General features: G+C 31.4%; 2 protein-coding genes and 1 long non-coding RNA gene across 5 annotated transcripts in view; 2 read left to right on the top strand and 1 right to left on the bottom strand.

Moving 5' to 3' along the window:
• The window catches only part of LOC144854837 (uncharacterized), a 145,668-nt gene that overhangs the window by 91,085 nt on the left and 30,044 nt on the right, over positions 1 to 24,539 (bottom strand). The window lies entirely within an intron of this gene.
• LOC144854823 (galanin receptor type 1-like) lies at positions 235 to 3,894 on the top strand. Its single transcript, XM_078712813.1, has 2 exons — positions 235 to 454; positions 2,495 to 3,894. Exon 2 carries the CDS (start codon positions 2,508 to 2,510, stop codon positions 3,546 to 3,548), a length of 1,041 nt encoding a protein of 346 aa, XP_078568939.1. The 5' UTR covers positions 235 to 454; positions 2,495 to 2,507; the 3' UTR covers positions 3,549 to 3,894.
• LOC144854807 (uncharacterized) lies at positions 4,826 to 23,792 on the top strand. Of its 3 annotated transcripts, none has more exons than XM_078712795.1 (10): positions 4,826 to 4,917; positions 7,480 to 7,559; positions 15,216 to 16,428; positions 17,131 to 17,223; positions 17,655 to 17,812; positions 18,240 to 18,376; positions 18,493 to 18,656; positions 19,017 to 19,286; positions 20,119 to 20,277; positions 21,244 to 23,792. In XM_078712795.1, the coding sequence occupies exons 2-10, from the start codon at positions 7,536 to 7,538 to the stop codon at positions 21,420 to 21,422; spliced, it is 2,397 nt and encodes a 798-aa protein (XP_078568921.1). In that variant the 5' UTR covers positions 4,826 to 4,917; positions 7,480 to 7,535; the 3' UTR covers positions 21,423 to 23,792. The 3 variants fall into 3 exon arrangements, with proteins under 3 accessions (XP_078568921.1, XP_078568920.1, XP_078568922.1); XM_078712794.1 differs by having other exon boundaries at positions 4,832 to 4,917; positions 7,480 to 7,935; XM_078712796.1 differs by having other exon boundaries at positions 4,834 to 4,917; positions 7,480 to 7,935; positions 15,216 to 15,693.

The following is a 24,539-nucleotide window of genomic DNA, read 5'->3' as shown; positions in this document are numbered from 1 at the left end:
TAGCACCGGTGATATTAGACCTATATCGTATTTGTTATGTTTATTTGTTTGTCTATAATTATATTGATATAGAAAGAAAGTTGTTCCGTCATGTATAATAATACTCTAACTCAGTGATGCGTATTAGGTTTTAGTAAGGTATTATCATTACTCTGCCGCATTATAGAAGAACACGCCACAGGGAACTCTGCTGTCATTTCGATTTAACATCGAACTGTCGTTTTTTCTTATTTAAATTTTAAAAAGCGTAAGAACGGCCACAGACACACAGCTGAATGTACATGTTGTACTACCAGTAGAATGTATACCGGTCTCATAATAACAATACGTTTTTCCAGATTTTGTATCGCTCGAAGAAAACAATAGTATGAATTCGAGATCTTGCTGTAGAATAGGCCCTAACTTAACTGAACTATAGTAGCATTTGAGGTCGGATCATCAACAGATTATTAAAGTAAGTAAAAACAATGCATTTTATACTCTATATTATTAGACAATCCACATCAATCAAAGTGTTAGGCCATTAATGCGTCCCGTACATTATGCCATGAAACGATAGAGGCAGAAACAGCCAAATGTTTTGAACAATTTGTGTGTTTACATTTCTTAAAAGCAATGCATTGTTGTACCTCTTTATATTTATTAAGCCAGATAAGCACAGGCTTAACGAATCCTTGACTCATTTAGTGATTCCGTTCTAATGGACTATATAATGGGTTAGTGTCGTACCATTTTTACTATAAACAATACGATGATATACTATACAGTACCAGTATTACCGTATAAATTTCAGTGTTAAATTGTGGGCTATTGATATTGCGGTGAGCCACAGGATTTAATCCTAATAGATAGTTTATTTGTAAAAAAATGCCACATCAATTATAATTATTATTAACAAAAGTTTAGGCCTAACAAAGCTATAATACTGACATATGTGGTAATTGTAGGATGTAGGCCAAGTTATCAAACATAATAACAATTGCACTTAGTATACCCTGGTGATAAATAATACCAATTAAGAAAAAAGTAAGTCAAACTCGAGAAATCCACCAAAAGTTCGTAATTCATGCCATGGACCATGATTTCATCCATACACAATTCAAACCAATTAAATAATTATCTCATGGAAAGTCAATGACCTTACAACTAATAAATCTCTTGAATAATATTTTTAATTACGTCTATACCATTATTGTTATAATAACATCATAACGATTTACAGTAATTTACATATTGCATGTACATTACATATGAAGTATGATTACTTTACGGTTGTATTTATGACTGGTTTCAATTTAGGCCTCAAGTACAATAATACTAAGTGATATCTGTAGGTTATATAGCTTTTTATAGTGATTTCTCAATTAAAGTAAAAGCAATATATATGGCCCCTATTACGAATATCAATAACAAGTCAATAGGATGTCTTAAGAAGACAGTTATTTTGAATGTCGCTTCTTTTCGTTTAGGAGTTTGCCAATCAGAAATTATTCATACTAATGACTATTGTTCAATATTCCCGTAATGATTAATTTTTAATTTTACTTTAAATAATAATAATGAAAATAATTATGGACCTTTATTAAATCTAAATTGTAGATGTAATCATTGTCACGCAACAACAAAGTACAAATACCACTTACAATACATACCTCACTTTTACCTATCTTTCTGTCCTTGGTAAATTCTATTATAAGCCTACTATTGTTTCCTTCCAGTTACACAACAATCGATATAGAAAACAATTGGTTTCTGACGACGTTACCTTGGTACACAAATTCCGTCCCCAATTTTACATTATAGTTTATGCACTATTTACTTTCTATAATGTGTATACAAACGTCACTGTATTATCTCTTTAAATCTGATTTATCATTTTGTTTAGACATAGGGGCCTAACAGTACTTAAGTAATAATTTAGACACACATTAGTTTAATTTATCGCGTATTGTTTTCAACGCCGTTAAAATGAGTCTCGTGTCGTGATTGGGCAACGGGTATATTGGGTATATACTATACGTTGCGTCCAATAGTGAAAACCAAGTATAAAAGTGTTGATCGTCAATTATGCTGAAGTAAGCTTTTTCTGCTGCATTAATATTAAAAAGGTTAGTTCCCGTTTGGACGCAACGCAAGTGAGTTGACCAATCACAGCGATCCATTGCGTCGTGATTGTTCAATTAATTGCGATGTGCTTATGTTTTTGCGTGGGAACGAAGCTTAATCATGTATACATTATTTACAACAAAACCCTTTCTACCACAGAAGACTATGTTCACTAATGCTTGGTTCCCACTAGAGACGCAACACCAGGACGTAACGACCAATCACAAGCGATGGATTATTCGAACTGTCGTTTGTCATTGGTCAACACGCTTGCGTTGTGTTTACGTTTTTGCGTTACGTACTAGTGGGAACCAAGCCTTACTCTTACTTTAGGACCTGAAGTTACCTTCAGTATTTTACAATATACCGGTTTTTATTTTTCTTTTAGGCATCAAGTTTAAATGGATAACGTTACCGACTACGAGAAGAATGTGTTGCATGGTCACCCTGCTATTTTGGTGATACGTTACACCATAGGAATTGTTGGCGTACTAGCTAACCTTCTTGTCGTTTTGGTTTTCTTTTTCAAGAAAATTCAAAAGAAATCATCCACACATCTTCTGATTTTCCACCAGTCTTGGATTGACATGGCTGGTAGTCTGATGTTCGTCATCTACTATACAAGAGATCCTCCAGACGGAGTAGCTGGTGAGATATTCTGTAAATCAAGAGCGTTATTTTGGTATCTGTTGTACGTCTCGACAAACAATTTAGTCCTGGTGACGATTGAGCGATATGTAGCCGTACTGCATTCAAATTGGTACAGAATGAAGTTTAGCAGACGTAAAAGAAAAGGAATGGTTTTAATCATTCCTCATTTTATCGCACTTGTGATGGCTATGTATTTAGCAGTTGCTGCAACAGTTAATGAAGACAAGCCTTGGCAATGTGACTACAATGTAACTACAAGAACTTTAGAGGTTTTATCTGGTATATTAGTCTTCATGTTTTGTTGGTTTATACCAACCACATTCATGATATACTGTTACGCTCGTATTTTTAATATGATTAATGAAAAAGTAAAGATTGAAGTTTCCAGATCTCAACACGATTTAACCAGTCCAGGAGGAAAACAAAATTCAGTAACCCCTAAGAACAAAATGTACGGTAAAGCTCAACAAAATCTTATTGTCACACTTTTCTGTGTTTTTATCGCGTTTATAATTTGCATTACACCAAACTTTGCGTTGTACATGACGTATGCGTTATGTAGGTGTTTCGAGTTCAACTCAAGTCCCGTGCATGAGATAACCGTAACGCTGCTTGCTATAAATCTAAGCGTCAACCCTTTCATTTACGCGTTTAAGTTTAACGACTTTCGAAAAGGACTGCAGAAGCTTAAGCAAGAGTGTTTGGTTAAAGTTGGAGTTGATGTGTCTGATTCCCCTTACACGGAAAGCACAGCAGATGAACCTGACACAAACGAACAATTAGATAATTAATTTACAATTTTAAGTAAAAAAGTCAACAAATATATTCTATCCTAATGGCAAATATGAACTTTGATTTAATTGCAATTGCAAATTGTTCATCATTCAAAATGAGTAGTAATGACCGTGAATAAGTGCATTTTGTAGGATTGTAGATAATAAATAAATCATTTTGTTTGACAAAATAATTTATTTATTGAGTAGTAATGATATTATTTAATAATTGACGTCTCTATAAATACAAAATCGAAATGCACAGTTGTAATAAGTAATACGCAAGACCATAAGTCGGCTCAGGAAGGAGGGTGTGAAGATGTGTGTGTATATAAAATATATGATAATGATTATTACAATGTAATATATTCTTTGAAAGTCGAATTATTTGATAAAAGCAATATCATTAGATCATTATAGTCTATTATTATATCCCACACGTTATACACACATGTGTACAAACGGCCTACATGTAGCATTGTTCTGCAAACACGAGCTCCTCAGAAATTAAATATGAACTCCAGTGGTTTGAGACATTTCAAGTGATATATGACAAAAATAAAGCGCTTCAGATTTAATTTTATTTGCCAATTTAAAATGGAAACAATATGAGTACATTTTCAACATTAAATTCTAAAATGTATATTAATAAAATTAATAAAATTATTACTATATAAAAAATATTTAAACCTACTTGAGATATTATTTTAAAACAATCAATAAAGAAAGTCTATTATTTACAGAAAGACAGTGAACGCTAATTTAATTTCAACTAAAGTATTCAAAATATAGGAATAGAATGGATGGAATGTACGGAGAGAAAGGCTGGAATTATGGAATTGTTAATGTCTGCAATCCGGACACTGAACAAGATATTGGAAATAGAGAAGCAGTGATGCACTATGATAATTATCTCTAACAATTGGCTCTTCTACATTCATCCATTCGTCCTCAATATTAGATACTAACAAAATGGCATGAGAAAGTGAAAACAAAAAGATATATATACTAGTAAACACTCGGAAACGGAGCGAAATACTTAGGCCCTAGTGAAATCAAAGTATTTTCTAAGACTCCGCCTGGTAAAAATGCAGAGACCGACTATTATGTGAAAATAAAATGGCATATTCAACAACAACATTAAAATAGTAATTTGTTTAGAGGGACAAAATTCTTTCTCGAGAAAAATCTGGTGATGATAATTATTATAATAGTGTGGGAAAAGATCTTGAGAGATCTTGAGCTGTAATTGCGCCACCTACCGGAAATGACGCATTGGGTTTTTTTTTCGCTGATCTAGGCCTAGCCTTCACTCTTGATGTAAATACACACTCAAAAGTCTGAATTTTCTGTGGGAAGTTCAGCGTTATTTGTTATTGGGTGGACGGTGAGTTAGACATTTATTTGTAGACTTACGATATCCGTAGTATTTTTTTTTATTATGCAGTCTGTGCTTATCATATGACATAAAATAAAAATAATATAAAGACTCCAGGCAGGGACCTAGCCTAGGCTAGCTAGGCTAGGCCTAGGCCTACGCCTCATCATACAGATTATGAATGAGAGATGAGATGGTACCTGGTGCGATTAAGTAGGTCTAGGCCGCGTCTACCTAAGAATGTCAGTCAAGAGTACGTTGGACCTAGGCCTAGCTTTATCATCTGATAGCTAGTATGTTAGGTTTGTTGATTGGCTAGGCAAAGTTTGTCAATTATAAAATGACCATCCTTCGTAATCATTCATATATTTTTTTAAATCCACCTTTTTAACGAAATGAAAGACATCTTCGATTGATGACAAACACAATGCTGTGCAGTGAAGCGTAACCAACAAAAATAAAATAGCATTTTCAGTGGATTTCAGGACATCATGTTAATTAAAAAATCATAACACTAAAATTTTATTTGTAAAATGTTTTTAAAAGATTGGCCTACATTACTGAATAATTAAAAACAATTAGAAAAATGATTTTGATTGGTTCTCTTGTTTATTTCTGTTTATTTGTGTGATAAAGTCAATAAAAGATGATACTGTTATATGGCTTTTCATATTCCTATGTTCTGATATTAATTTTTCATGATATAGACATTATGCGCAGCATATTACCAACATAAATAACATAAGGTGTCTTAGTCGAGCACATTTTTGGAGAACAAATATTAATACTTTGAAATCATTCTTTAACCAATAGTTGTACAGTATGGATATTTCAAATTTAAGTAATCTATGTTTTGGAAATTTAAACATATTGTCTATGTTTAGGCCTTAAAACTATAAAAATACATTTTTGGATAAGAATTCTAGTAATTTACAGAATATACCAAAATCCTCAAACATCCATATTTGAACAAAATACAATCTACTGTATTCCTAAAATTCAAAACTGAATATTAATTTTTATGTTATATTTTGGAATAAATTGTGTGTGTATAAATAAAACTAGATTTGTTATACTGTATATAATAAAAATGTGAAAGCAGTAACAAATTATTAACAAAATAATAATATTCTATACAGTAGTAGTACAAATTCTTATTATTCATTTTTGTTGGCTTTTTCTATATCATTGTCTGGTTTTATTCATATCATTTCATGGTTGACCAACAACGTTCTCGGTTCTGTTGTGTGTTGATCTTATCTCACAATCTGATCTCTATTGTTGGAAATTGAATTATCGTTGTCTGCAAAAATACCCCGCAGTTGGATACGTTCAACTGCAGCCTACATGTTTTGTATTGTACTTGGGATATTGTGAAACAGTGAATGCTATGATATGAATCGCCAGGAAAAGGAATACATTTAGATTTGTATGTATAGAGAATGTTTCAAATTGTTTACTCAACCAACAGCCAATCATTAGACCATGACATTAGGAACATACATTCATCTAAATTGCTACAATGTGTAATCCTTCCTCAAAACAAATGGGTCATTTTAACAGACAAGCATACACAGTGTGTTTGCAAAACTCTGGTCATGTTAATATCAGATTACCAATTGGTCTGTCACAGTACAAAACAATTACCTGTCCAAAAAAACTACCATTACAGAATATAATGAAATTGTTTCAAGTAGTACAAATGCGGCATCAAGCTGTTTCAAAGAAATTGGTCTAAAACAAATTTTTAGCTCAAAAAATAGCTTTTAGCCAAGATTTGAAATCTACCCCATCTCAATTTGCACTATTATCTACCTACAGTATCCAACTATGAGGACAAGTTTTAAAAGCTGTATCACACTTTATTTTACCCGAGGCATACATGGATGTAATTATCCCATTTGATTCAGATTTCCATTATCAAAAAACGCTGAAGGAGTGAATTAAGTCGGGCTCTTATTAAGCCAGTTTAGTTTTACTGGGCAAGTGGGATTGCCATGTTTTAGTGCACTACTCTATCCACACCATTTTGTTGCTAACAAGACAGATGATGACTAATGATATAAAGTGTGTGGAATTCTGTTTATTGTTGAACTAGTCTGGCTTTTGTCTTTCCTTTCTATGAATTTGTTGAAGGTGAAGGCCAATTGGTGTACTGAAATTATTTTTTCCCCTAAATTAAATTTTGTAATACAATACTTAGAATTACAATTATTACCTTTTCCATTTAAAATAGAATAGAAATATTTACAACTAAATAATAAAAACATTTTAAATTTCTTTCCTTCTATTGTATTGACTACTGCAGTACGTATATATCATGGTATATTATGCAGGTGATTTCCTGTATTATTATTTCCTGTACAAACTACTGTATAGTACAATGGTATCATAGTCTATAGTATTATATACTAGTATAGTATTGCTATTAAATTATTACTCTATTTTTAAGAATTTACTGCACATTTGTTTAAAGCATTTTGAAAATATCAGAATCAGAAAGAGTGTGTTGTATTCTAGCAATGTATGTTCAAACTACTTTTAATAAATATATATATTTTGTTTTTTCAGGTCACATGACCATTGGAGTGATGTCATTGATCAGCTAGTGTGTGCCGCACCTACTAATGTTACAGACTGATATAGGCCAGGTGATTCTGTCTCCATTTTTAAACCGCTTTTTACCTCTTTTTACCTCTTTTTAGTTTTTTCCGTCGTCAAGTTCTTATGCCTAGAAACTATAACAATTACTATGGCAACTACTACAATGGCCGCCAGCAGCAACAGCGACGAAACTGGCGAGGGCGTTATGAAGACGGCGATCTTGAATGGGACAATTACGATTTGGGAAGTGGAGGACAATGCAATGTAAAAGATAAACGTTACCATAATCGTAACAATCCGAATCATTTCCACCGCTACTCCAACTTCCCGTCGTCGGCTGACTCGGAATTGGAATGGGATGATTATGATCTACGACAGAAACAAGAAGAGTGCTTAGAAGGGCTGGAGTCAATATTACCTTTGGTTCGACATTTTTATTTTGCATTTTTGCACCTTGTTCAACTGTTTTTCTATGATAGAGTATTAACTGCCGTTGTTTTCATACACTAATAAACTCATATTAATAACACTAATAAGAGCAAGTTTCTTTTAACATTTTCACTGCTGTACAGAAGTACAAAATAGTTAAAATAACAAATTGTGTGGCTCCTCAACGTAATTGCACTAAATAGTCCTTATAGATTTGATATGGTGACTCCATAGAAATTACAAAGTATGTATAACTCTGAGTTATACATACTTTGTCATTTCTTGTACTTCTGGGGTCATCAAGGTCCTTTTCAAACACATTACAAGTACAAACCCATAATTCAACTACTAATTACAAACAATGTGAGACTTTTGACAGTTCTTGTGGTTAGAGTTTATTGCTATGTAACAATTAAAATAATTTTCATTGATTACAGTTTTATTTTATGTTACTTTGTAGCATGTATTGTTGGAAAAAATTTAAACCTTTTAAAATTATTTCTTCAGGTAGTAGATGTTTAGATAAGAGAAATCATTTCCAACTAATTGCATTTACAGCAGTTACCATAAAACATTATTATTTTAGTATCTTGAATAAAATACTAAATTCTAATGTTATAATGTAAATGTTTTTAAATGATGAAAATATCTGCTTATGTAGTCGATAATTAGAATTGGAAGTCCAATTAATGAGTTTTCCTTTGAAATAAGGTAGGAAATTAAATTGAATTTGTTGATGTTGGTAGTTTTTGTCCACACTCAACTGTTGGCAAACATCCAACAATAGTGTAAATGACCTTTGACCTTCCTAATAAAACATCCTCTTGGGTATAAATTATAGAAATTAATTTTTAATGAAAACAAAGAAGGTACTGTAACACAAGGCTGTTTTTAGTAGTTACTGAAAATAGATCAACAATTTTCTTTTTTTAAACCATGTAAAAACAGATTTAATAGGTTGAACTAGAAGTAACAGGTTTCTGAAATGAAACCATTTAAGATAATATTAAACAAATGTATTCAGTTAAAAACATAGTAACTTAGATAATTTATGCAAAAGGTTGATTGTTACTTCTTTTTTTCTGGTTTATGTTTGGATATTTTCATATTCTGGAGCTTTCGGTTTATGAGAGCTGGCGACCCAACTGGGTCAGGTCAATTGATGTGTCGTTGGTCGTCTTCTGAACCTAGAAACCATCAAACTGTTAGGAGAGCGGGAGTGAAGATAACACATCGCAAAATCCATGCACGCGCACAGGGAATTAACATTTGGTTATTGTTCATCGCCAATTGAATACTGTAGATCTACAGTATATTTATAGGCTCCTCATACAGCTCCATGTCTCTTATCTTCAAGTTCTAACATAAAGCAAAGTCAATTTCAAATGTTTTTGTAATTTGTTGTAAATGTTTTTCTTTCCATTCTCGTCATGCATTTTTTGGACAGTGAGGTTTGTTGGGCAGAAGGCTAAGCTGTAATTGAATAAATTACCACAAACTATATTGAATGTCCCCTGAACCTTTTATGATTTAATACCTTATTCCTTTCTTCTTCTCTTGGGATTAAGTGAAATGCTTGTTCTTTCTTTGTTGAAATAGGAAAAGGAAAAGTGTGGTTAAAATGCTGATTAGTTTTAAAATAAGTTGTAAAGTAATTCATGGTTTGGAAGTCTTACCTTTTAGAAAAAAATGTTATCGATGCTATAACCTGAACTTTTAAATCTTTCTGTTATGTTATTATAAATCTGCTTTGCAACCCAGCTTTTGAATTTCGCTTGAGTCATGTTTCTGAGATGCAAATCCTCAAAATTCATTTGTCCCCCCAAAAATAAAGAATCATAAGATCAGAAAATTGTTTTTTTTTTAATTTTTAGATCCAGTTTTTGGCCAAATGAAAAAAATATTATTATGTGACATTAAAATTGCATTTCAAAACATTTTTTAAGGGATACAATTTATCTTTAAAGATATATTGTCCCCCTGAAAAATATATATATGTTTTAATTTTTTGCTAAATATGCCATTTTAATTTAATTTATAAGTAAAATGATTATTTATTTTATTTTATTTTTACAGAAGTGAATAACTTTATTCAAACTGCAAAATGGCCTATTAAAAGTCTAATTTTATTAATCGTAATTTTGTTTGGGGACAATACATCTTTAACATTCATTTAATGTTTTATTTATGTCATCTTTAACTCATTTCATTTTTTTCTTTTCTTTTAATTTTCCCTCTTATTACTGGATCTTCCTTGCATGGCAGGCTTTACTAAGGTAACATTATCATGTTAATCAGTGTGGCATTGTGTTTCCAAGGTAACATCCATGTACACCCAATGTATACTGTTAAAAAGTAATACGTCTATGTTGTGTTGTATGCCTTTGCATTTTTGTTATGTTATTTATTTTCAAAAGAAATTCAACATTTTTTTCAATCAAAACATGTCCATTGATATAATAATTGTGTCCCTTTAAAAGGAATAATTATATGATTGGTTATGTTATGTATTTAAATTGTTTATACTATTAATACTATTATTTATTATATGATTTATATCATAATTTGTTGTTGTTTCTGTCCAGTGTCTTTTGTTTCTTAGTGTTCCTGCCCTGTGTCTTTGTGTTTCTTGTTGTTGCTGTCCAGACTGTCCTGTGTCTTAAATGTGTTCAGTTTTGTTTCTCCTACAGTATGTCTTTGAACTACTGTAATTTTTCTTGTTTCTGAAATGTATTCTTTTTTGTTGTTTCTATCTTCGTGTGTCTAAATTGTGTTAATTTTTATTTCTTGTTACTATCTTCTTGTGTCTTAAATGTGTTAATTTTTATTTCTTGTTTCTATCTTCTTGTGTCTTAAATGTGTTAATTTTTATTTCTTGTTTCTATCTTCTTGTGTCTTAAATGTGTTAATTTTTATTTCTTGTTACTATCTTCTTGTGTCTTAAATGTGTTAATTTTTATTTCTTGTTTCTATCTTCTTGTGTCTTAAATGTGTTAATTTTTATTTCTTGTTACTATCTTCTTGTGTCTTAAATGTTCTAATTTGTCTTTCTTGTTGCTATCTTCTTGTGTCTTAAATGTTCTAATTTGTCTTTCTTGTTGCTATCTTCTTGTGTCTTAAATGTTCTAATTTGTCTTTCTTGTTGCTATCTTCTTGTGTCTTAAATGTGTTAATTTTTATTTCTTGTTACTATCTTCTTGTGTCTTAAATGTGTTAATTTTGTTTCTTGTTGCTATCTTCTTGTGTCTAAAATGTTTTAATTTTTGTTTCTTGTTACTATCTTCTTGTGTCTTAAATGTGTTAATTTGTCTTTCTTGTTTCTATCCTCTTGTGTCTTAAATGTTTTAATTTTTGTTTCTTGTTGCTATCTTCTTGTGTCTAAAATGTTTTAATTTTTGTTTCTTGTTGTTTGTCCTATGTCTTTTAGGTGATTTTCTTGTGGTTTCTGTTTCTTTGTGTTTTGTTTGCAGCATTCTTGACAATGTTGTCGCTGTAACCTGTCAGCAATGCATGTTTTCATATACTATTCTTTTATTTTAGTTCACAACCTCTGTTTACAGTTATTTTCCGTGACTCTGCAAGAATTCATGATACTTTGACCCTAAACCACTCACCACCACATTGTACTTTACTTTAATAAGATGCATGTGATTTTCATTCATATTTCCCTCTGTTTATTCTCTCGTCTATCTTTAATTTAAGAATTTTCTAAACTTTTAAGAGTGCTACCTCTTTCAACACTACTTATTAAACATAATATAACACATAAAGAAACCTATTGGTTTGGTTTTTTTGTCTTTATTATCAATTCATTGGTAATAACAGTCTTTATCTAGGTCTAACTAATGGAAATTTTCAGGCACTCAATTAGGCAAAAACTGTGTGAGATATCAGAAACGGACTGGGGAAAAGCATAACCTCCTTCTACTGTATTTTATACAAACATAATTACAGTTTCATTCCTTGGTTTCCTAATAATATGTTTAATTTATTTTTATACTATAAAAGTAAAAGATAAAATAGTATTGTTCAATTTTGTTTATTTTATAGGGATGATCTTAGTAGTGTTTTGTGAGGTTCGATATACTTTATTTAGGGATCTTATTGAAAATGTGTAAACAAGTGTACTGTAGGCCTAAAACATGATGCATTTTAAACTCTCTGATTTTCAACATTGCAAATTTCTCAAAAATACTTTTGACTACTATAAATTATTACATTTTTTATTTCTAAATGCCAGACATTAATTTATACATTTTAAAATTACGAATTAAAAGATGTTTACGATACAATATATAACTTTAAAATAAAATTTAATGACAAAAAAGATTGACGTTTCAGAACCATCATGGAACCATTCTCAAAAACAACTGAGTAAAATTAATAACTAAATAAAATACAAAGCACAAAAGGGTGACAGGAAATACTTTTATACTAGATACTTGATTTAATCCAATGTTAAAGGAAAAAAAAATGCTATTTATTTATTAACCCAAAAAGACAATAATTGTACAGAAGTTCAATAAATATAAAGACATCAAAAAGTTTATAACTATAACGATGTTTTATACCATTGAACAGTAAGTCTGCTGTATGATTTAAATATTGTTATAGATTGTTATCATTGCACTCTTGGGGATCTAATCTTGGAGTCTGATCTCCTCCTGACTATTTCCCCAACCCTGGATGTGTTAGTCAGACCACTCAAATGCACAAGTTAAATATGATGCACCATTTAAATAATGATGACATCTGTCTGTTTTAGAAGACAGTTAATGCTGGCCTCCAGCCAGATTGTCTATCAGTGTAGCATGGTAGGAAAAAAACCACCAATTTCTTCATTTCAACATTGCATTTTTTCCAACTAAAAAAGTAATATTTTAAATTGAAATATATACCAGATACTGTATATATATTTTCATAAAAAAAAAATTGTTTTTCATTTCTGAAAAACGCCTTTACAATTTTTTAAGTAATTATATCAGCTGATGCTTTTACAGATTTTTTTTTGGAGCTTTTCCAACTTACGTAAGTCCTTGATTGACACTGAATTGTTTAAGGTGATGTCGTGAATAATGTTGCTGAACTTTCGACAGCATAGTAGAATTAAGATAAACTTGAGTTTTATAATAGCATTTTTTGCGAACATTTTATGTTGTTACGCCGAACAACATCAGTGCAATGAAATACGATCTTAGACGTTCTATCTATATATCCTCATCTTTATCGTTTCAAATTAATTAATTAAATTTCAGTATATCACCGGGCGGTTTAGAATTAATGTTCTTTGCCTACTGTGTTTATATATATATATATATATATATTTTTTCCCCCTGCCATTCCACCTCTGCATCACTGTTTGATCTCATTAAAGGAGTTGGAGTGGTGTAACATAATTTTTATTTTAAATGTCAGTAAGACTTTTGTGACCTAATGGACACAGTAGGTAGATAAATGTAGGGAAAATGCCAAAAATGCATCGACTATGGTAATTCAGTATAAGTTCTAGAGACCGTTGTTCAGTTGTTAAAAGTGATGATATCCATTCGGTCGTGTTTTGGGACGGTATATGGTACAAATTATGACTCTAGAAATGCTTTAATGTAGAATGTCAATCATTGACTGGGAGTAGGAATGCCTAGTTCACCATACCCAGTAATGTATTGATCGTTCAGGAAGTGATCATGTACCATTAAATGGTATATGTTGAAAACGAAACTAAAACTTACTGGCATGCACAATGTTTGTAGCAAAGATAGTCAACTAATAGTTGAATGAACTTTGTAAATGTGCTTTATTTTAACAGCAAAACTTAGGATATAAAATAAATCTTAACCAGTTTAGAAAAGAATACAATATACTTAGAAATTGGTCAGATGTTTTTCCCTACTCTGACGTAATTTGTACTACTATAAGGTACAGTGAGACTACTTGCGAAAAAAGGCTGGGGATTGTGGGATACAATTACTCGACAAACAGACAAACACCCTGACGCAAAGCTACTCCACAGTAGTTACAAATAATTAATTATAATCTATGCTATAATATAAGAGAGAGCGTTTGTACGTTTTTTCCTAAAATACAAATTCTTGTGAATTGTACTGGGAAGGTTTTAAACAACATTTTAAAAATACCTGTGCTGGTAACCACTTTGTGAAAGGTATCTTTTCTACTACTGTACAGTAATCAATAGGAAACATTTATTAACGGTATATTAATTATCTATAAAGCTTTGATATTAGAAGTAGCTGGTGTAGAAATCATGACTAATGAATGTAGTTTTGTATTTTATCATTTTATTCTGGAGTGTTATTTACAGGTGCTTAAAATATTTTGTTGATTACTTAACATACCGTAGAATACTGAAATATTGTGTTTGATTTTACACTAGGTAACTGTAGTGGGCAATTTATTAGAAATTGACTATACTGTAGGCACATTTTCTTGTTCACTAGTATGTACCTTTAAATTGTGAGTCTGGGTTCAAGCCAGTGTTTTGTATTTTTGTCCAAGCAAGATCTTGTGTTTGTCTGCAATGATAACCTTACCACATATTTCTGCTCAGGTTGTTGTTGTTGTTGTTGCTCTCTCTCCCTCTTTAAAATTATATTAGGGTTGTATTCTTTAGACTCAAAGGTCTCTATCTATCCTTCTCTTTGACATGATCTGTGGTCATAGATTTTCATCTAGCTCTAAACAGATTGTTGCTACCTTATTTTAACATAATTGTTTGGTTATTAATTGGTCTTGTGGATTCATTTATTTGATAAATGTCAACATTTGATTACAATACAATTTAAATTCAACATTCCTTTATTGTCAAATAAAATGACGATATCATATTGCTCATTGAAAGGCATGTGTTGTGTAGCATCATTTATTAAAATGTTTATGCATGATGCATGAAAAATGAAAAAAATAGACAACAACCATTAACTGACATGAACCTGTATGTAACAATTGGAAAAAATAAATGCGCTATAATAACAGTATGTTTCTTTGAAAATAAATATATTTATTGTTGAAACATGGCCAGGTTACATTTTTATTGCAATGCAATATGAACACAGATCAATTATAAGCACCTGTTCACAACACTTCAAATGTTAATTATTAACCAACCATTAGATTTGACCCCAGCAAGTTTTAACATGTGGTTTACCAATGCAGGATAATAACACTGTTTTTCATATTTTATTTAATTTATTTGTTTATTATTTATTTTATTTTGTTTTTCATATTTTTTCATATTTTATATTTTTGTATCTTCGCAGCTAAACGAATTAAATAAAGCTCCAAGATTTCATGGAAATTTCAACTCAAGAGGTCGTTACAACAGGTCATATGGACGCTATCATGATGATATACGAATGCGTCGGTTTAAAATTAATCAGGACTATTTTGTCTTAAACGGATATTCAAGTCTTTCACATAACTGGGAAAATAATCGTGGAAATAAGCATTATAATAATAATAGACGGAATGGTTATGACCGACATAATGGTTACGACAGATACGGATATAAACGAGATGGCGGTCGTCCTGACCAGAAATTCTACAGCGCACGGGATCGTATAGGTCGACCATCAAATTTGCCGATTGATGATTGGTTAATGAGTAACACGTTTAGTCTGATGCAAAACAAGCGACGTTTAAAGGATGTTAATTTATATACGTTATCGCCGCAAGATTTAGAACCGTACGACTCTTCGCAAAACGGATCTGTAGCCGATCTTAGTGATTTAGGCTTGTGTAAGTGTAGATTTGGAAATAATGCTTTTAACAACTATCAAACCACGCAAATTCATGTTAGAAATAGATTGTGTGATCAGTACGATCCGCGCTCTCCATCGCCTGATAATTATCGCTGCGATTGCTTTCAACTTTGTAATAATCTCAATTCGCATCATCCATTTTGCGACGATTGCCAGGATAGGTATAATTTAATCAGAAATAATCCTCATAGCATTGCGTATCTTCAACATATACAACAGTACAGTTTGTACTGGGAAAAAGATTCAGATAACGACAAGATGTTTGGGTTTAAAAAACGTCGTAAGAAGGAGGGCCTCGATAAACTTTCACCCGAGGCATTCGGCCCACAGCAAGGCAATATTAAGTATAGGGGCAGTAGTTGTAGTAGTAGTGTTGTTAGTAGAGATTCTTACGAAGACGATACTGATATATGTACTTGTGTGGAATTAGATCATAACTTACATACTGTTGAATTTCATTCTAACACTTCTCACAAAACTCTCTGTCACCACTGTTATGGGAAACAGGATAACAAAGTTGATGTAGATCTAGAACTAACCAACAGCTTTTATAAGGGTGATTCTGGGAGTAGTCCAGATTTCTTGGGTGCATCTAAAGTTGATCATCTGGTGTTGGGTTCCTCCGGTGACCCCGCTTCCTTGGTGTCAGAAACTGCTGATAGGTGTCTTCGTCAACGACCGGAATCGTTTTATTCGACTTGCACAATATCAGGTAGAAAGCCTAATTCACATTGCATGCTTGCTTCCGATTCTAACATCGCAAAGTACGATACCATTCATAATATCACTTCTTCAAACATTAATACTGGTGGAGGTTCATTTCATTTGTCACTTAATAATAGACCTTTAACACCACCAGAGCATGACTCAACTAATGCATCTATCTTTACTAGTAGATATACCGATGATGGAAATGATTCTAAAGCACAATCTGATTCAGCAACAGAAACTAACAAATCTGACTTTACGGTCAGAACTACTGTCAGAACCGACGTTAATGAATCAAAGGAAAGTTTGATTGATTGTGACGATAAGTTTGAAACAAGTATGGACACGCGTTCTGATGACGCTAACATATTTGAAGTGAAAGATATTGATGTCTCCGATTGCCTTATGATAAATGCTTCAAACGACTTTGCCTGTCAGGCTACCAAAGAACCTAATACATTGGTTACTAATTTAAAAGACAGTCATTCAGTTACTGAGGAACTAATACTACTAACCAATAATACAGGAGTGCACACAACTAAACATGATACTAAGCATGCTTGCTTAACTATCAGTGAGATTAGCATAGAAAATAAGGTTGCACCTGACTCATTCACTAAACCATGTATTGAGCACGCACCTACATTCCAGTCGTCTGCCACTGGTTCTTTGCAGACATCCATTTTAGGGCCTAGCTTCTTTTCAGATGATGACCTAGGATTGGATCTGTCGGTTGGCAGAAGTGCTGATGGTGATGACGATACAGTCAGTTTGACTAGTGTCGCAAGTTTAGCTGATGGTACGTTTTTAGCATGCATCTTTTTTTTTGGTATCTATTTTTTCCATCTCCAGTCCTCAAAATCAGCTTATCAACTTTTCATTTGATTGCCGTTATCAACCTTTTATCAATTGCTTTATCAACTGTTTACCGATTAGCTTTAAGCTCGGTCTACACTATCAAACTAGTTTGACAAAAAGTGTGATGACCGCTTTACACATTGAATGTACAACCACCATGTTCTGTCTACACTATCAAACATAAAAAGTGTGATGTGCCTAAATATGGTAGTGATATGACATCATTATGTCCATATATGGGCACATCACATTTTTTGTCGCATAAAGTTTGATAGTGTAGACATAGTTTTACACTATACAACAACTATATATCGTACAACAGATTTACATCGTCTAATAAATAAAAGTGGTATTTTATAATTCAACTTTCAGATAATGGTTTAGGAAAGAAAGCAAAGGCAAAGAAAGCTAAGAAGAGGAAGCGAAAGGGTGGAGAAAAGGGATGTGAAGCTACGGAGAATGACGATGGCAATAAAAACAAAAAAGTTGCACCAAACTTCTTCGTGGCAGTACAAGTTTCAAATCCAAAGGTTATTTAAAACAAATAGTTTTTGAAATTTAAATAAATGAGATAAAATAATTTTGGTGGTACTGTATCAAATTTATTCTGGTTTATTGAACAAAAAAAAGTACAAAACTTAATGGCGTCAATTTACATCAATTAAATTTAATAAGTAGACAAATTAAAATATAGTAATGCCAGTATATAACATTTAGCAATAACAGTGGTCTCAACCATTGGGTTGGTAAGGCCTGCTCAAGATCCTGCAAATACTATCTGCTTTTTCTGTTTTCTTTGTTCTATCTAACATTATGCCTTTGCTAAAATATCTAATCTAAACCTTTTTAACCTGTCTGTTTATATTTACATTTATATAATTTTTTGTTTCAATATTCTCAATTGTGATTTGACATAGTTACCAATGATATTTTTTTCTTTCTTTTTCATCTGCCTAGATCCAACGATCTCTGCGGCAAGTTCAGAATCACGTTTTAAACTTTGATGAGAAATTAAAAGATGCAATGATACCGTTACCCACAATGCATCTCACCATCATGGTCATGCATCTTGGGAATGAAGAAGAAATTGAAAAGTGAGTGATATCATTGATGATATTATGGCACTAGAATATTTTGTTTGTTTCCAATATTACCAAAGTTGCAACCTTTCAGAATAAGACATTTATTAATAATTTGTTTCATTGATCAGGGCCAAGAAAGCACTGGAAGCATCCCATAAAGAGTTATCTGTGAAATTTGGAGAGGAGAAGTTACTGATCCACTTTCAAGGCTTAAGTCATTTTAACAATCAAGTTATGTTTGCCCGTATCTTAGATGACGACAGTACAATCGAGGTCTTGTATAATATTGCAGGTAGGTTTAACTGATACAATATATTATATAACCTAAATAAAAAAGATACAGTAATATATAGTATTGAAGCTTAGTTGATTCTAGCCAAATCACAGATTGACAATATGTACAAAAACCAGTACAGTACAAAAGTACCACAGGATTTTACTTTAATACATAAATTAGTTTTTACTTATACAATTATATAATAGTAATTTGTAAAATATATAAACTGTACACATTCATTAAATTATTGTCCTTTTGAAAGTTCAAATATTTCAATTTATACAGTAAGGTATGGAGAGTTTAACACATAAATTACATAACCCTAACCCTAACTTGCAAGAATTGGAACAACTATAATTTATTTCTAATTTCTAGAAATTGTCGAAAGATGTTTTAAAGAACATGGTATATCGTCAACGGGTGAGCGGGGTTTTAAACCCCACCTCACTGTAATGAAACTCTCTCGTGCTCCAAGTCTGCGCAAAAAAGGTGTACGACGCATAAAGTCAGAGGTTTATAAGGAGCATAGTAATAAATATTTTGGAGCACAGGTTATGAGAGGTCTTCAACTGTGTTCGATTACTAAACCAAAGACAGGAGATGGCTACTATGCCAAGCTTCAAGAATTCTATTTTGGAACATATGGTAATTATAAGGTTTTTATGCACATTGCTAAAAATTACCAATAGCAATTTTTGTTTGGACAGAGTCCAGAATAAAACAAAAGAAACTAAAAACCAAAGTGGATGTAAAAAGTCATTTATTTTATTAAATGATGAAACAAATTAATTCCTTTTTTTTGTTGTCCTGATATGGCAATTAATTCAGATGACAAATGTAAACAAAAGATACTCGGTCTTGTATATGGGAGAGGATTTGTTTTCAGCATGAATGTTTGTCAGGATTGAGGCCCTAATATCATTACCTAAGCACCTTAACAATCAAGCTACCACACTATCATAATTATCTTCAAAGAATAAAGAAAATTTGTTTATTAATAACTTCAAAAAAACACAAAAAAAACAATTTTATTATTTTAACATGGGCCGAAATATCAACATGCGCCCTCTGTGGCAATATTTGCCAAGTACTTCACTCAGTTTCTGAGTGCTTTCATTTGTTTGTTAGCACAATAGCGCCTACAATTTTCAAGTTATCAATCTCAATTTTTTGGGTGTAAATAGGTATATACTTACAGAACATGGCTATTGAAATTCAAGAAAATCAGTTCATTAATAACTTTACAAATATAAAAGAAAAATTTGTATTTTTTAACATGGGCCGAAATATCAACATGCGCCCTCCGTGGCAATATTTTTCCAAGTACTTCACTTAGTTTCTGAGTGCTTTCATTATTATTATTGTTTCATGCAATGTTTACTCATTTAATAGATCCAAGATATTGGTATTGAGAGAGATCAATTGTATTGTTTGTGTCATATTATGTGAAATATAAATACTACTGTTTGAAATTTAGGAGAGTTAGAAGAAGAAGATGATGGAGTGGACTTGATTGGCGATCCAGTGATTGAATCAGCCAGTAGTAATCAAGACTTACAACCACTGAATGAACTTATTCAAGATCTTAAAGAACAGAAAAAGAACACAATATCAATGGTTACGAAGTCTGTCAAAAGTAAGTACCAAGACTTATAACCACTAAATAAACTTATTCAAGATCTTAAGGAACAGAAAAAGAACACAATATCAATGGTTACGGAGTCTGTCAAAAGTAAGTACCAAGAGTTAGAGCCACTGAAAGAACTTATTCAAGATCTTAAAGAACAGAAAAAGAACACAATATCAATGGTTACGGAGTCTGTCAAAAGTAAGTACCAAGACTTACAACCACTAAATAAACTTATTCAAGATCTTAAAGAACAGAAAAAGAACACAATATCAATGGTTACTGAGTCTGTCAAAAGTAAGTACCAAGACTTATAACCACTAAATAAACTTATTCAAGATCTTAAAGAACAGAAAAAGAACACAATATCAATGGTTACGGAGTCTGTCAAAAGTTATTAATGTATTCTCCAAGTAATTGCATTTATTTAGCATTATATTGCATTTAATGAAATTATTTTTTTATTTGATTTTTTTCCCTGATATTTTTTTCATTTAAAGATGTATTGTCCTTTGAAACACAAACTATGAAAGTCAAAATATTCTAAATTTAAATTGGCCATATTAAAGTAATATTAAAATTATTCACTTTAAGTCGAAAATTCAAGCCAAAAACAACAAGTTTACGTAATTAACAGGTAAATTAATTTGATTACATTTTGTCTGGAAAATCGTCGCGAGTGAAAGTAAACAAAGATTTCAAACCACGAGTATGCATTATGCATGATGCTAATTAGGATTGTTTACAACTCGTCACGGTTGAGAAGGTGTTCTCACACAGATCGCGAGGAAGTTTTATGATTATGCATACAGAGTAGCCAAACAAGCGCGTTGCATTTTGAGATATGTTTGGAAGTCAAACTTATTTATTATGATACTTCAAAATGACCCACTTTTTTTTAACGAATGTCTAATTAACATGCTTGAATGTGAATTGAGATACAAAATAATATTTTTTGAACATTATTTTTTTTAGAAGCTCTTGAAACGTCTGTTAAAGAAGAGGACAGTACAAGTGAATTAGTCTCTGAATCCAGCCTTGACAGAACTGCTGACCTTACAACAAGCTGTGATGATATTCCTAGTGAGGATCCACTGCAACAGGAGACTAAAGAAATAAACACTTCACCAACAGAGGGCCCTGATAAAATGTAAAAAAGAAAAAACATCTGGGATCATTTAAGAAACAAATAATGCAGTGTCTGAAACATTTTAACAAATGAAGTAGGGACAACATTAACTGGGCGCAACAAAGAATTAATTATTACAGTGCCAACCACTTTGCAAGAAATGTGCTCAATAAAAAAGGTAATATTTACCGAATGTGAATATCGGCTTTTTTAGGAACAACACTTGTCTTAAGCTCTGTCTACACTATCAAACTAATGTGACAAAAACTGTGATGTGACCATGGACACGATGATGTCATATCACTACCATATTTAGGCACATCACACTTTGTTCTTCAAACTAGTTTTATAGTGTAGACAGAGCTTTAAAACAAAAAAATAAACAAAAACATCAACTGAAACAACTCAACAATAAAAAGAACATAAAAACTGAAAGGTGCTAACCAGGTGTACTTGTAATCGATGTTGATGCTTGTGACCGTTTGATAATGTATGAAAAATGTATTCAATCATATTATTTCATTTTATATTTTAATTATATTTCTACATTAAAAAAATTATATTTAATTTACTTTTATAATTAAGAGTAAGTAAATAGATCATATTTTATTTAAATATCATTTAATTTACAGTAATAGAAATTTTTAAATACTTTATTAGATAGAATTAATATTTTCATTTTTGTTAATTTACGTATACACTAACATTTAAATTTTAATATTTATATTACACCTTAGGGTACTAAATCAGTAGATTAGTTTTGCTGGTCAAAAAATCACAAATAATGTATTTGTTTAAAAATGTTTAGGATTATTTTTCGTTGGCAATTTGTTTTATGTTGAGGTCAATTGAATTGAAATTGCAGCAGTGGTCTTTCAACAAATTGTATTCACACAGCAGCGCCCTCTATGCTGATATTCCTCGGTATAAACCATTTTTAATTTGTTTTCTGAGCTAAATCTGAATTAACTAGAATCTTCAGTTACATCATTAAGTACAGCGTGAAAGGCTAAGCAAAAATCTGTGCAACTCGTATCGTATCAAAACTTACTATAATATTTTTATATTGCACGTTTATGTAAATTATTAAAGAAAGATTTAGAAAGATTATTATGAATAATTTAGAAATGAATTGCGTTTTAAATAATTATGAAAAAAGCCTACTAAAATGTAAAATAATAAGAAAATTAGCAAGAGTGTGTTGTCGATTCATGAATTGTAAATAATAACTATTTCAGTTCAAACTAAATTATAAGAATTCAAGATTGTGTTATAGTAGTAGGTCGTTAAAATTTCATGTTCAGGAATCATGTCCCAGATAAAAATAACATAATTATTTTAGCGGATATTCCTACGGGAAGAGAGGCGTAAAAACGCGAACAAAATCCAAGATTCAGATGGTGCCTGGTGTAAAGGAATACTAACAGCGTAAAAAAAAGAGATTAATTAACTAGAGACTCGAGGAAAGACTAGTGTAACGTCTGCGTATATGAGTATTACATCATAATTAATTTCACTAATGATCGTGCACTGTTAAACGTAAGCTCTTTAAGAAGAGTTTCGAGAAATATTGTAAATAGGATGATGATTGATGATCGACGGTGATAATAATGATTTATGGATTTGTGGAAGTGCTGTATGTACAGTATACAATTGTTTGTATGCACTGTTTGTTTAGCAGATATTGTCTTCTACCTGATGTGTTTGTCATGCCGCAAACACGTGTTAAGCTTGGTTGCTACTAGGACGCAGCGCAAACACGTAACGCATGGAATTTGACCAATCATAAGCGATGGGTTATTCGAACTGTCGCTTGTGATTGGCCAACTCACTTGTGGTACGCTTACGTCCTTGTGTTGAGTCCTAATAGGGATTAAAGTTTGAGAAGATACTAGTACTGTAGCTAAGTTCACATCATGTCTTTAAAAAGTTGGAATAATGTTATTTTAAACACCGTTATCTCTTCACATTAGATGAACTGTGGAGTTTGACTGATTTATTTTATTCACAAAATATGTCTGGTCATGTCATGTATGTCTGTCCATCTCGCTCTTTACAACTTTCTTTGCTGCAAATTCACTATTTCCATACTGTTCTGTATTTTAACTATTTTAGAGTATCATTAATAATTTAAGAAACTAATATTAATAATAATTTCTTTCTTTGTATAATGCACCTTGTTAACTTAAAATAAACATCTTAAAGTCATTGCTGGTTTTACCAAAATTGAGAAGAAAACCCAAATAATTTAGCCAAACAGGGCTAATATTTTTTTTGGCCGTAATTTAATGAATTATTGAATAAATTGTATGTGTTAGGGTTTCTATAACTATGCAATATTATGTTAAATTGTCACTATAGTTTACAACTCGACTTGCGGTCAAAATATGCTAAAGATGCTTTTGAAAGTGCATATCATTTAGTTTTGTTAACAAATTTTGATTTATTTTACCGACTCTAAAATAATGTTTATATCAATTATACTTTATTTATCTGTTTTATATTTACAGTATATATTTAATTTTTATTCCAGCAACTAAGTTGCTAAGAGGGTTATAAATTAGTCAGATTTTGATTAAAAAGTATTGACATAAAAGATTACATTGTACTAATTGAAAATGAGAATATTTTGAAGAAAACAAGAATGTTCTGCGATATTTTGGGTATTTTTCGACAAAACTGGTTGTTATGGCTCTATAAGATGATACAAAGCAATATATGCGAATATATAGCCATATTATCGCATATTAATTGAATTTTTAAAAGTCGATATTTTGGGTATTTTTCGAAAAAATCCCTGTACTATAGTACAGGGATTTTTCCCAAAAATGGCAAAATTTCGACCCTTTTATTTTTCGACAAAACTGGTTGTTATGGCTCTATAAGATGATACAAAGCAATATATGCGAATATATAGCCATATTATCGCATATTAATTGAATTTTTAAAAGTCGATATTTTGGGTATTTTTCGAAAAAATCCCTGTACTATAGTACAGGGATTTTTCCCAAAAATGGCAAAATTTCGACCCTTTTATTTTTCGACAAAACTGGTTGTTATGGCTCTATAAGATGATACAAAGCAATATATGCGGATATATAGCCATATTATCGCATATTAATTGAATTTTTAAAAGGCGATA

Source organism: Antedon bifida, chromosome 10 (genome assembly GCF_963402885.1).
Source record: "Antedon bifida chromosome 10, ecAntBifi1.1, whole genome shotgun sequence".
NCBI classification, from domain to species: Eukaryota; Metazoa; Echinodermata; class Crinoidea; order Comatulida; family Antedonidae; genus Antedon; species Antedon bifida.
Note: the sequence above shows the minus strand (reverse complement) of the source record. Positions and strands in the feature narration are given on the sequence as shown.

Excerpts from the sequence above, each read along its gene's own strand:
- LOC144854823 (XM_078712813.1), top strand. The coding sequence starts at position 2,508 with ATGGATAACGTTACCGACTACGAGAAGAATGTGTTGCATGGTCACCCT.
- LOC144854807 (XM_078712794.1), top strand. The coding sequence starts at position 7,636 with ATGCCTAGAAACTATAACAATTACTATGGCAACTACTACAATGGCCGC. Across the intron at positions 18,377-18,492 it reads AATGAAGAAGAAATTGAAAA|GGCCAAGAAAGCACTGGAAG; the intron begins GTGAGTGATATC and ends TTCATTGATCAG. Across the intron at positions 18,657-19,016 it reads GGTCTTGTATAATATTGCAG|AAATTGTCGAAAGATGTTTT; the intron begins GTAGGTTTAACT and ends TCTAATTTCTAG.